General features: G+C 42.4%; 1 protein-coding gene across 2 annotated transcripts in view; it reads left to right on the forward strand.

The window, feature by feature from the left end:
* Window positions 1-12,836, forward strand: part of MID1 (midline 1) — a 262,002-nt gene extending 249,166 nt beyond the window's left edge. For both annotated transcript variants that reach the window (XM_066619555.1, XM_066619554.1), the window contains exons 8-10: window positions 6,670-6,831; window positions 9,040-9,247; window positions 11,546-12,836. In XM_066619555.1, coding sequence (XP_066475652.1) covers window positions 6,670-6,831; window positions 9,040-9,247; window positions 11,546-11,894 — 719 coding nt within the window. In that variant the 3' untranslated portion in view covers window positions 11,895-12,836. The remainder of the gene's footprint in view (window positions 1-6,669; window positions 6,832-9,039; window positions 9,248-11,545) is intronic.
* The last annotated feature ends 517 nt before the right edge of the window (window positions 12,837-13,353 follow it).

The raw sequence follows: 13,353 nt of genomic DNA on the forward strand, positions 1-13,353 counted from the left end.
CATTTGTTATTGTTTTTGCTGTGGAAGGGATGCAGAGAACCATGCTATGTGTCATGCTGCATTAGTTCGAAAGGAAGTGAGCATTAAGGCATGTTTTTTGAAGAGAGGGTTGAAAAATGTTGAGTGTGCATGGATTTATTTGGAGATGGGGGAAGCAGAGTAGAGTAGGCAGTAGATTCCCCCCCCCCTTCTGTTTAACACTCAGGGAATCTCCCTCACCCAGGCTGAATGCTATGAATAAAAGACACACACAAGACAGAGGCAAAAGTAAAGTTGCAAAAAGAAAAGTTTACTCATGGTTCATGGGAGTGTATTTACAACATCTGATTAAGATCATAGGTACTTACAACAGTGATGATAAGGCCCTGGAGCCACCTCATCCTGCTTGAAGTAAGCTTAAGATACACCAGCAACTGTTATCCTTCACATGCCTGATCTCGTCTGATCTTGGAAGCTAAGCAGGGTCAGGCTTGGTTAGTACTTGGATGGGAGACCGCCTGGGAATACCAGGTACTGTAGGCTTATACCATAGTCTTTTGAGACTGAAGGTTGCCAACCAAGATGGAAATGGACATCAGAACCCCGTCGGCATATCTTATCAAGTTGGTGGTCAGAGGAGAAAGAAAACATCCTCAGAGAAGAAGGGAAGGAAATAAAGGCCACAACCCACACAGGATCACAAAGAGGACAGGTAGAGGGTCTGGGTCACTAGACAGCACATTGTCCCATTTGGACAGTATTCCACAAATTGGACAGGAGACAGAGTTATGCCAGTTCCAACACCAATAACTTCCAAGTCTGGAAATGGTGCGAGGCATTGTGATTTTCAGTACAGGTGGATTTTCAGTACAGGGATTATACATCCACAGATCTGGCTCAATGTGGGTCCCCTGGACCTGCATTGTGCCAGACTTGGCTCCACCTGAGCCCTCTGAAGGGGACCAGAGCACCCCTGGTCCCCTTTCCCAGAGAGGCAGCATGCGTCTGCCCACTGCCTCTCTGGCTTCAGAATAGTCCAGGGAGGCAAAAAAACACCACTTCCAGTTTCCCAAGGGAAACCCCTGGGCCTTAGAATGCCTTAAAAGGCAAAAAGAGTCACTTCTGGTTTCCCTTGGGAAACTGAAAGTGACTTTTTTTTGCCTCTGTGGACTATTCTGAAGCCTGGAGGAGCAGCAGGCGAATGTGCACCCCCCCTCTCCTGGCTTCAGAAAGCCCTCGAGAGTGGACCGGTGCACAGCTTTGGTCCCTTTCAGATGGGTTAATAGGGCAAAGATTGCGGATTTGAGTATCTGTGAAATTCGGTGTCAGCCAGGCGTCCAAGAACAGATCCCCCACGGATACCGAGGCCCCATCTGTACTATGAGCCAGTACAATGACTATTATTTCTCCCTCCTTCATATTCAAAAAAATCTTACACCATACTGAGGTCCCATGTGGTCCTAGTCATTCCTTTGTATTGTTTTTCTTTCTCTGCTCTTCTTGTCCTTTGGCGATAGCAAGAGCTTGTAATATTATGCAAAGAAACTGTTCGATCAAGTAGCTTAAATACCATGGATTGACTCTAGTTGCTTCAGCACAAATTTGTAGAACATTTCCTCTGCCCATTTCCTCTGCTATGCCCATTTGCCATAAAAGCATCTTGCTACATGAGAATTGTGGTAATAGGTCTGCTGTCACATGCTACTCCTGAAGAATAAATTGTCAATAGCAGGTCTAGTGTGATCTTGTCTCTTGAAAGACATTGTATTGTAGAGGTTAGAGAACAAGAACTGGGAGCATCCAAGTCCAATTCTCCTGTGAAACTGCCTGGGTGACCTTAGGCCAATCACTATCTTTCACAGGCTTGTTGTAAGGAGACAAGGAAGGAAAAATGTATATTGGCCTGAACTTCTTGGTGGAATGGCAGGATACAAATACAACACAACAAATAAAATATTTATGTTTTTAAAATGGAAACCACGGTAAAACACAATTAAAACACAATGTCCACCTGATAAAGGTCCCCATGTAACTTTGAATACCTCCACAACAAATGGGCTAGTCAGAAGTGGAGCAGCCCTATTCTGGTCTTTGCTGTGTTTGATCCATCTTCCTACCAGATGCTCCTTCTGATCTGTAGCTTCTGGTATCAAGCTGTTAGGTATGTTTCAGACTATCTGAACGGGTGATTTCCTAACTGGTTTTGACTTCTTGCTTTTTTCAAACTTCTGCTCCAACTTGTGGGAACACAACTGATGCATTTGAAAGATAACCTTTTTCCACATGGATGCTAGTCACAGAAACATGTCACTTTCACTGAAACAAGCTAGAATTGCATATTTTTTACTGTCTCCGGCAGCTTAGGATTGGACTGCCCGGCTTTTCACACTTTTCAGGGAGTAAGCCCCCATTGAACACAATAGGACTTATTTCTGAGTAGACATGCACAGGATTGTGCTGTGAGTGCCGTAGAATTGCTTTCTTAAATTTCTGCAAAGCTGTCGGTCTATTGGTATGTATACCAGTACCTTATTATTTCTAAAAAGTGCCTAAAATCTCCTAATTTATAATATGCAACTGGAGAGCGCAGAGGTCATAGACTGAAAGGGTCATCTTCAGTGTCTAGTGAGAAGGAAATAGCTAGTACACTGTATGCAACCATGGTGCATTCATTCCTCAGTGACAATATAAATGGATCACTACTGATATATGATCAGACATTTATCTTGTTCACTGCTCTGGAATTCGCCTCAGAGAATCAAATAGCAATCAAATAGCAAGACTGGCTGCACTGTTCCTTTTAACTGTTGTTGAGAGAACAACTCATTGAGTGATCCTTATAAATTTAATAAGAAAAACAAATGTCCCAAGTTCTGCTGAAATATATTTAACTCATCTGATTACATTACGGTTTAACTGCTGAGATTTAGGGAGTTAAAATTTGTTTTTTGGAAGTGATCACTTGAGATGCTTAATTTATAAATTTGGATAAAGTCAGGTCAACTTCAGGTAAACAAGTGGTGAATTTTGACCTCATTGCAATAGTATCCAGATAGATTTGTATCTTCTTTGATAGCTTGTTAGAACCACAGCTTATTAAAACCACAAATTCCAATTAATCCTTTGGAACCTCCAAAAATCCATTTCCATATGGGGTGTCTTTTGAAATCAATGTAGTTTTTGCACCTTTGCACTCTGTTCCATATCTATAATTAATGATGAGTCAAGGATCCTTCACTTGGGATGATTTTCCTATAGAACATTGTTAAGTGCTGCATATAGAAAATGTGCATACATCATGCAATGCGTGCATGTTTATTTGTGAATCTCACACACATTTCTTGGTGAAAATTTCTTGTCATTTCTTGGTGAAAATATCTATGCCTGACAGCCCAATTCTAACTAAATTCCCCATGTGGTGATGCAGTGGTGCCATTGCAGACTCTGCTGCATCTTACGGGGGACTTTTAGCTGCTGGATGTCTCCTCTGCTGCCCTTGCACAGGACTTATCTCCAGGAGGCACTTCTGCAGCCACTGGTGCCATCAGGAGTCCTGGTGCGCCTGACCTTTGCACTGTTGCAAAGTGCTTTCTAGTGCTTTTGTGGCAGTGCACACTGGTGAAACACATATTTCACCAGTGTGTCACAGTGTGGATTGGGCCAAAAGTCTCTTTTCACAAACAGGTGCTGGCATAACACCAGAACCAGGGGACATCCACTAAAATCCACTAAAATCCTCACAAGTGTTGGGAGGGTTAGGACAGACAAAAGAAAATATTTCCTTACTCAGCATGTGATCGGTCTGTGGAACTCCTTGCTGCAGGTTGTGGTGATGACATCTGGCCTGGATGCCTTTAAAAGGGGATTGGACAAGTTTCTGGAGGAAAAATCCATTATGGGTAACAAGCCATGATGTGTATGTGCAACCTCCTAATTTTAGAAATGTGCTATGTCAGAATGCCAATGCAAGGGAGGGCACCAGGATGCAGGTCTCTTGTCATCTGGTGTGTTCCCTGGAGCATTTGGTGGGCCGTTCTGAGATACAGGAAGCTGGACTATATGGGCCTATGGCCTGATCCAGTGGGGCTGTTCTTATGTTCTTTTGGCATACGCATTTCTTATCAAAGAACTATCTAAACATTGAATATATTTAAAACCTAGGGCTGTATGTCTCCACATGGAGCTTTCCCTTTCCCAACTATGTAAGAAGAGACACACTCATGAAGCTTTATCTCCCATAGTTGAAAATCTATAATCAGTAAATTGGAATATGGATACTATTTTTCCTTCCAAAGGAGCATTTGGTATTAATTCCATAGAACAATATACAGTACAAGGAAACACTATGCTAGGCACCAAAAAATCTGCATAGATTTTACAGGAAAGATATCGCTTACTGATCTCTCCTGCAAATTCCATATGGATTTTACATTCCCATGTTTGCATATTCATCTGTGAGAGCCCTTCATAAATCACTCTTGTGTAATAAAAAAAGTTCCAAAAATTTGGAAGTTGCTCCATATAATATCTTCCTGCATTTTTTAAATTTCCAGGTAATTTCACTTGAAAGAGGTATTTAAAAGAAACCATGTTATCTCTTTTGACTCTTTTGCACAAGAGCTTCGTATGTATTTGTTCTTTATTTACCAATGATGAGTTAAAATTTGTGTGTGAGAGAATTCATTTTTAATAAATATCTTAAAATATCACATTACTAAATTAAGTAACAATTTATATACGTTTAGCAGAAGCCTGTATTATTTTTCAACTGCATGCAAGTTCTGAGGAGGAAGCATCATATGTCCATCACCTTCTCCTAATATAGCTATTCTTATGAGGTTTGCAAGAGAGGTCTTTAAATGAAGTATTTTTCAATGCTCAGGAGATTATATAGCCTTCCTGTGACTTTTGCAATCCTAGTATATTTCATTGTTTTGCTGAAATGATGGATCCAACTGTAAATATTAGGAGGATTTGCAGTTAGAATATTTCCCCATCTGTTTTTTGAACTTCAACAGCAGCAAACCCTGGAGAAAAAGTTTTATGAACGATTACCTCCAGATTGTAAAATGAAAAAAGAAATTCTTCTTTTTCCTTCCCTAGTATCTCACAAATCCTCCATGATACCTCATTATAGTCAGTGCACTAGTCCCAGCCTCTAATTCACATTCCATACATTTTCTAGAGAATACAGCTTTAAAATTGCATTATTGTATCTCATATGGGTACTTACTCTTTTTGCTTTAAAGCACAACTTTTGGAAATCAGAAACCTGAATGGACTGGGAACAGTAGTACTTCACAGCTGTTTCTTCTACTCATAAGCTTATGGTTCATAAAACTGGAAAAAATTGTATCTAGTCCAGTGCCACCAGTCATACATAATTCCCCAGCCATAATCCCCTCCTACAGATATTTATCTATAGAAAGAGAATGGAAATACTACAACATTTTTGAACCATTTTATTCCACTGTGTAAGGAACTAAGGTGTTAGTTTTCCCATATGAGTTCAAATTTAACTTATTAAACGCACAAGACTGAATTAAGGCCACCTTGTTGTCCAAGTCAGCCAAGACAATGCAAAGGGCTAATTTACAACAGTCACATATTATGCACAGGCTTAGAGTGGCCTGGCGGTGGTGCGCTCTGTGTACCATCGCAAAGCCTTTTATAGCAGCTAAATCCTTGGAGCATAGGAGTGGGCCGTAAATTAAGACATGTACAGTTTTTTCCACATACAGTGTTGTCCAGGGAAACAGGGGAGGCAGAGCCTCACCTTTCCTGTCATTCTTCGGTGAAAATAGCCTCAGCCTCCTCTGTGATCACACATGTGCTCCACCCAATTTCTGAGGGATTATGCCATCACAAGGGAGGCTGAGCTCTTGCGGCTGCAAGCTCTAGTCTCTCCCTGTATAGTAACAGACATGCGCCTGTTACTATATACAGGGAGAATAGACTAGAGCTGCAGCAGCAAGAGTTCAGCCTCCCCTATGTTTGTACAGGTGCTGTGGCTTCCAGGTAGCCCCCAGAATGTCTTTCGATGCCACAGCAAGTGTCTCCGCAGCCATTCACTTCACTGCACATCACTGTGTTCCATATTGTGATCCAAGCCATTTAAAACACTGCCACTGTGGATTACTGCTAGCTTGCTGTATAATTCTGTCTCTTGTCTCTGTTCATGGAGTCTCTTGGCTCCAGAGAGAACAAAATTAAATACTGGGGAAATGGTAGTTCCAAAGTATTATCATATTATGAGTAAAACTATTCATGTAAGGTGGAATTTACATAGTGCTGTTAAGTCTGTCCTAATGTTTTAGATTTTGTACAAGTGAATAAGAACCAATTTACTCAAATGGTGCCCTCATTTGTAAACAGCACTCTCATTTTAAAATGACCATTTAAACATCTATGCACCATTAACAATTGATAGCCCTGCACATACAGTTGCTATTTAAATTTATGGTCTTTTGTACTCAAGTACAAGTAAGATTGAGAAGTAAAGTGTGAATTGGCCCTTAGTCAGCAGAAAAAAAATGATGAATCTGTTGGCATAGATCTTGCCATTTGAAGAAACAAAGAACTAATTTTCTTTTGGATTGTTGAAGGGCATTTTCAGGCTTGCCTAATTGTTCAGGAGTATTCATGAAATGCTTCCTTAAAGGAACTAATGTGTTTGATTTGAAATTACAGGTCTGTGTAATTCAGCCGACAGCTGGATGATTGTTCCAAATATCAAACAAAACCACTACACAGTGCATGGGCTGCAGAGTGGCACCAAGTACATCTTCGTTGTGAAGGCCATTAATCAGGCTGGCAGCAGAAGCAGTGAGCCCGGAAAGCTGAAAACAAATAGTGAGTAATGATACATCCATCCTGCGTGCACTTTATTCTCCCTTCATCTTCGTCCCGCTCAGCTTGACACTTGAAAGGCACAAAGGTACCATGTGTACATTTCAGCTCTTTAACAGGAATGGCTGTGAAAGGCCTTCAGCAAGCCAACCATCCACCATTGTCTATCAAGTATCAAAAGGAGGCAGGAAGAAAAAAAAATTGTTTGTTGCAGTTCTGTTTGTTTTAGTACTCTGCTAAATTGTATTATATTGTATTAGTTTTATGAAAAAGAGCTGTCACTTCCTGGGAATACAGGCCAGCTCTCTACCCTCCATTGATTTATTTATTTATTTTATTTGTTTACAAGATTTATGTCCCATCTTTTTCATGCCAAAGCAAATGCCCAAGACATTCTATCACACTTTAGTGTGACCAGGAAAAGAACAAGGAATGGAGCCATGCACGGAGGCATGATTTCTAATAAGTGGAACCACAGGAGTAGGCAACAGGTTTAGGGTCCAATTCGATCCAATTCTCCAGTGCCGGTGCAGCCATGCCAATGGGACATGTGCTACATCCTTTGGTGGTGGGACAGGCACAGAGGTTCTCCTCAAGGTATGGAACATTTGTTGACTTAACTCAGAGTTGCATTGTGGCTACACTGGTGCTGGAAAGTTGGATAGGACTGGGCCCTTGGTCCCTACCTTTGAACTATGCCCTTATATCAGTGGTTCTTAAAGTGGGGCGTTGTGATGCCCTAGCCTCTGCTCCCTTAAGGGGTGAGGAGAAGGAGAGGCAGCAAAGTGAACGGAACCTTGGCGGATACTGGGGTACACCTGTATTCCACAGAAATTAAATCACCGTACGTACTTGCCTATAGGTCGAAAAAATTATGCCTAAAAAATAGAGCCTGAGATCCTGGGTCGACTTATACCCGGGTCAATGCAGTGAGTGAAGTGGGATCCTCTGGGAAGCTTATGAAGGCTCAGCAGCTGTCTGGTGAAGGGGGGGCATGGAAATGGGCTGAGAAGCAGGAAGCAGGTGGAGGAAAAGGAGAATTTTTACCAGTAATTACGGTATTCAGAGGCGGCCATTTTAGCCTCTTCTCCAGACAGGAAGAGAAGTGAAGGCGCTTCAGGGAATTGTAGTCTGTATGGCTGCTGCTATGGAATGCAACACATACACCCACAAAGCCTCCCCACAGTTCCCAGAAGCCCCTTTGTCTCCCTTCCAGTTTGGCGAAGGGAAATGCCTCCTTCTTTTGCTACTGCTTGAGAACATTCCTGGCAGGTCATTTGCAAAGAATTTCACCCCAAATTTAGGGGTCTGGTTTTTAAAACCCCAGGATGTGATCCTCATTTCCCTCTGAAACAAGGTCCCAGGCTGCAATGCACCGTTACTTAAGAGTAACACCCATGGAAAGCACTGGGTCTGCTTCTGACTCAACAGGGTTGCAACTGTGCGCAGCTCAGTCCTTGTTGCTTGTTTCCCTGCTGTGAACTGAACTGCACACTCCCAATTACATAGTTGCATGTTCTATGTAGAGCCTTAACACATCAGGCTCCTTAAAGAAGATTTGATTGATGGTTCTACTGCTATGTTGTTTACAGGCACTTACTCTCACAGTGTTTACACAAATATTGTGAAGACCAGAATTTTAAAAGTTAATGTCAAAAATGCATTTTATGATTTTTTATTGTATTTTTAATAAATTAGAAACTGAACAGTTTTTAGGTAACAATTACTGGAAGGTTATTTTTCAGGATCTGGCTTCAGGTAAAATCAGACAAAATTATAGTCAGAACTCCCCTAAGTTTAACCCCTGACTTATTCAAGGGTCATAGAAAATTCCATGATTTGGGGCTCAAAACGTCCTCGACTTATCTGTGAGATAGACTTGTAGGCGAGTGTCTGCGGTCAGAGATCATGCTGTGGCTGACACTATATCACCTACCTAGTACATTTTAAAAGTGATTATCAATGTAATTTATTAAAATGTGCCCTTGGAATAAAAACACACGACACTACAATTTGCCGTTTTAATCAAGATGGTTTGGGGAAAATATCACGCACACACCGCAAAAAAGTACCCCTATCTATGGGAGAAATGCTGTCCTTGGGGATTCAGGTGCAGTGCAAACAAAATGTGTTCATTCTATGTTCTATCCTATTTTATGATCTGGTGCTATTTTGGAACATTCAGAACTCGTTTCTATTTTTCATACTCAGGCCAGCCATTCAAATTGGATCCCAAGTCCGCCCACAGAAAGCTAAAGCTATCTCATGACAATTTAACAGTGGAGCGTGATGAAACGTCTTCTAAAAAGAGCCACACACCAGAGCGTTTTACCAGCCAAGGGAGCTACGGAGTAGCTGGCAACGTGTTCATTGACAGCGGGCGCCATTACTGGGAAGTGGTTATCAGCGGGAGTACATGGTAGGTGGGTCACGCCACCCATCAGCACGTTTTTTTAAAAAAAAATGTTGTGATGGAATAAACCCTTTGAAATATTTGCATTTTGTTAATGAAAGTGAACAAGTAACTGTAGTAACCATCAAAATATGTGCTGCCATCAGGACCAAAAGCATTTCAGGTATGAGTCCAGAGCTTGCTATTTTCAGGTGCCCAAGTGGTGAGTGAACTTCTGTAGATTGTTTTTTAGCCATCTTACATGCCTAGGTACCAGCAGCACACCAAGTGGGTGGTGATACTGCCATTCCTTTGCGCACAGGGTGCTTTCGAACAAATGAGAGGAGGTCTTGCATGTTTCCATCCACTGCTCCGTGGCCACTCCTTATTTCTTCTAAATTCAGCATTGTGAATAACAAGCAGTGATGCTGCAACTTCTTCAGCACACTGGAGGCTGCATAGCATACCAAGCTGCACAAGCCTCTGTTCGTGCTGGTTTGGACTTTTAGATGCCACACATTCCAGAGTTTGGTGGAACAAGAGTTCCTGTTTTCCAAAGTGTTTTGGAGCTCTGCTAATTCATTAGATAAGGATAGCAGGAAATTAAAAGGAAGGGAAATTAGAAGTGCTGTTTGTATGTGTGTATGTATGTATCTGTATTCATACACTCTTGCATGTCTATGTGTGTATGTAAATAAGTAAACATGCTTTTATTCCTTCATGAATTTTCTACACTATCATCGGTGCAGTTAAAATCAGACCTCTGTTTAGGATGTCCTATAATGATTTAGTCCCCTTATAATTATATTAAATGAACAATTTTATATCTGAGCAATTTGATTCGTATATGTAAGCCTAGCCTATTACATTTCAACTTGATGACATGGTATATTATAACAGCAAAGAATATTTTGAGCAAAAATATTTGCCTGCCCTGCTCTCACAATAAAAGGAAGAACATTAATTAACAGAGCAATCCTAACCCCCGGATTAGGTCAGCAAAAGTCACTTGTGCTGACCCGGGGGTATCGCAAACATACCATAAGGCACGTTTGTGCCAACTTTAGAGTGGGGGAGGCCCGCACAAGGAGTTGCGCTGGTCTCCCCATGCCAGATCCAGAACTGGCGAGGTAAGTTTGTGTTGGCCAAGCTTGGCCAACACAGGGCTCTGGGGGTTGTGGGGAGAGCAGGGGGAGGAAGGGCATTGGGCTTTCCTGGGGTGGGCAAGTGAGTAGTGGGAGGCGGGGCCAGGATCCGGCAGTTCTGCCAGGTCCTGACCCTGTTCCCAAGCATTGCAAAGTAGCTGCTCTGCTCTACTCGGATTTGCGTCACCTCCTGAGGTGGCTCAGATCCGAGTAGACCCATTGGGGCCAGTGCAGCATGACACTGGGTAAGGAGAAAGTTTTCCCCTTGCCTCAAGTTGTGCTGATTCTGGCACCAAACTTGCGCTGGATGCAGCACAGGCCCACTGACCTGCCTGCTGCAGCGCAAGTCAAGATTGTGCCCTAAATGTGTGTGGACAGGGCCTAGGAGAGGGGAGTAAAGGGGGAAATTTGTACCTGGCCCCAGGGTCAAAAAGGGGGCCCAGGAGCCAAAGGAGGGGGTCCAGAAATTTTCTGGGATCTTACCTTTTCCTATGTACACAGACTTGTTGCCTGCATGGGATGCTGGGGACACTACTGCAAACATGTGGCTGCAGCTACTGAGCGACTGGCAAGCCATATATGCTGGGCTGAGGGATGCATACAAGACACTCCTTAAAACAGTGACAAATCTGGGAGGCAACTGGCCTGCTACCATAGCTCTTTGGCTTGTGGATCCCCTAACCATGAAAGAGTGTGTAGGAGCTCAGGGACACAGCTGTGGGACTACAGAAAGACATTTTGGTGCACACAAGACACTTTCCATTCTAGTGTGAACCTAAATATGTTGATGCTCATTTTCTGCATGATTTTGTATATTGAAAAGATTTTAGAGAGACTTAGGAGTGTGTTTGGTTTTTTGTATTCCTGTATCTAGCTGCTGATGCCCCGTGGGTGGGTAGACCCGGGCTCCAAAGACTTTTCCAGTCTCCACGCTCCCTCCACCCTGTTCTGCCCCATTTTGCTTGCCTGTCACCACACTCTCCCACTCTGTTTCACCTCTCCCCCTTTGCAAAGGGGCCCAAAAGAAACTTAGTACCCCCTGATAAAATTCCTTTCAGAGGCCCTGTGTGTGGATATTCTAATATTCTAAAAACTGCATTTCAGTCCTTAATAGACATGATATTGTAGAAAACGGCATGCCATGGAATATGTATTATCTCAAGCCTCTCTTGTTTTGCAGGTATGCTATTGGCATTTCTTATAAGTCAGCACCGAAACATGAGTGGATTGGAAAGAATTCTGCCTCTTGGGTTCTTTGTCGTTGTAATAATACATGGGTGGTGAGACACAATAGCAAAGAAATCCCAATAGAGCCTGCACCCCATCTTCGCCGTGTTGGCATTTTGTTGGACTATGACAACGGTTCCTTGGCCTTCTATGATGCTTTGAACTCTCTGCACCTGTACACCTTTGACATTACCTTTGCACAGCCTGTGTGCCCAACGTTCACCGTCTGGAATAAGTGTTTGACAATAATAACAGGCCTTCCCATCCCAGACCACTTAGATTCCACTGAGCAGGTGCCATGACTGTTGCCGAACAGGAATGGATGGTTGAATGTCCAGTGGAACCTCACCAGTGCTTCCCACTGAGCAGTGACTGGAACAATGCTAGAAGGAGTATGTTTCAGACAAAAGTGTCCCTGATGCTACAAGCCAGAACTGAGAATGGGATGATCTCTTCAGTCTTCGCTGTTCATTTTGTATTGCAAGCAAGATATGGCTTTAAGAATTTCTAAAATGCTTTTGTATTTAGTCTCTTACAGGAAAATTTATAAATTATTTATAAAAAAAAAAAGAAAAGAAAAAGAAAGAAACCCCAATTTGGATATTTGCATTTGGGCACCTCATAAGAATGACTTGTTTTTGCACACAAAGGGCTCTATCACAAAGATTTTATTAGCTGTTTCCCATAATTTGATTTTATTGTAGAGAAAGCAAGTTGGAATTATTTGAGAGGAGGATGCAATACTAATTCTTTGATTTTGCTATTTGGTGCTTCCTTAAGCACCACTTTAACTACATGAAACACTCCTCCAGCTTGGAGCTCATTAACCCTGTACATCAAGATATACTTTCCAGAAACGTCAATAGCTAAATCAACATGCAATCAATGTTATCAATAGCAATTTTCTTACCTACTGATGCTTCACCTTTGTCACTTTTAAGGATATGTACATTTGATTTTTATCTCAGAAAACAGGCAATACTGGAAGAGAACAGGCAAAATAAGTCTGACTAATTTAAGTAAAAGTACCATCAGTGATCATAGATCAATGATCTCCAAGTCCTGGTGGTACAGATGTGGGTTCACATCATTTAAAAGGTACACACATACTCAGTGTTAGAGATGGACTACATACAACTGATTTTAAACTTAATTGTGAGCATTTTGTTATATTATGTTATCATGTATCAATAAAACATAGAAAGGGTCCCTGTCTCATAAACAGTGACTAGAAAGAGGCTGCACTTCAGTGTTTCATTGCGTTGGACCTAGTACTCAATCCAGCTCTACATAGAACTAAATGCAAGTTGTAGAAGATCTCTCATTCCTTTAGCAAGGGAGGTGCAAGGCAAAGTTGCTAGTGATTTGTGCATCTCATGAAAGTCTGCTATTTTGCCACCTCAGACTTGAGAGACTCTGTATCCCACCCTCCCCCGCCCTGTTACACCCACTCCCCAACTTCCTCCAACCCCAAAACTACGTACCATCAATTAGCGCTGCTGGAGTGCCAGTCAGCCCTCTATGCGATGCTGGCCCAGCACTAGTGGCCACTCCTCTCCGGGTGCCGTGGATGTGCCTTATGGAGCTTGCTGGAGCTCAGCACCAGTGCTGAAGATATTTAGGATTAGGCCCTAAGAGCTCAATCCAACCCCGGGTCAGCGTCAGTCACCTGCGCTCCACCTGGCACTGTAAGACACTTCATGGTGGTAAGAACAATGGAGGCACTGGCAAGAAGGCAAGGGTGGGTGGGTTCTGGACTTC

Source organism: Tiliqua scincoides, chromosome 3 (genome assembly GCF_035046505.1).
Source record: "Tiliqua scincoides isolate rTilSci1 chromosome 3, rTilSci1.hap2, whole genome shotgun sequence".
Taxonomy (NCBI): Eukaryota; Metazoa; Chordata; class Lepidosauria; order Squamata; family Scincidae; genus Tiliqua; species Tiliqua scincoides.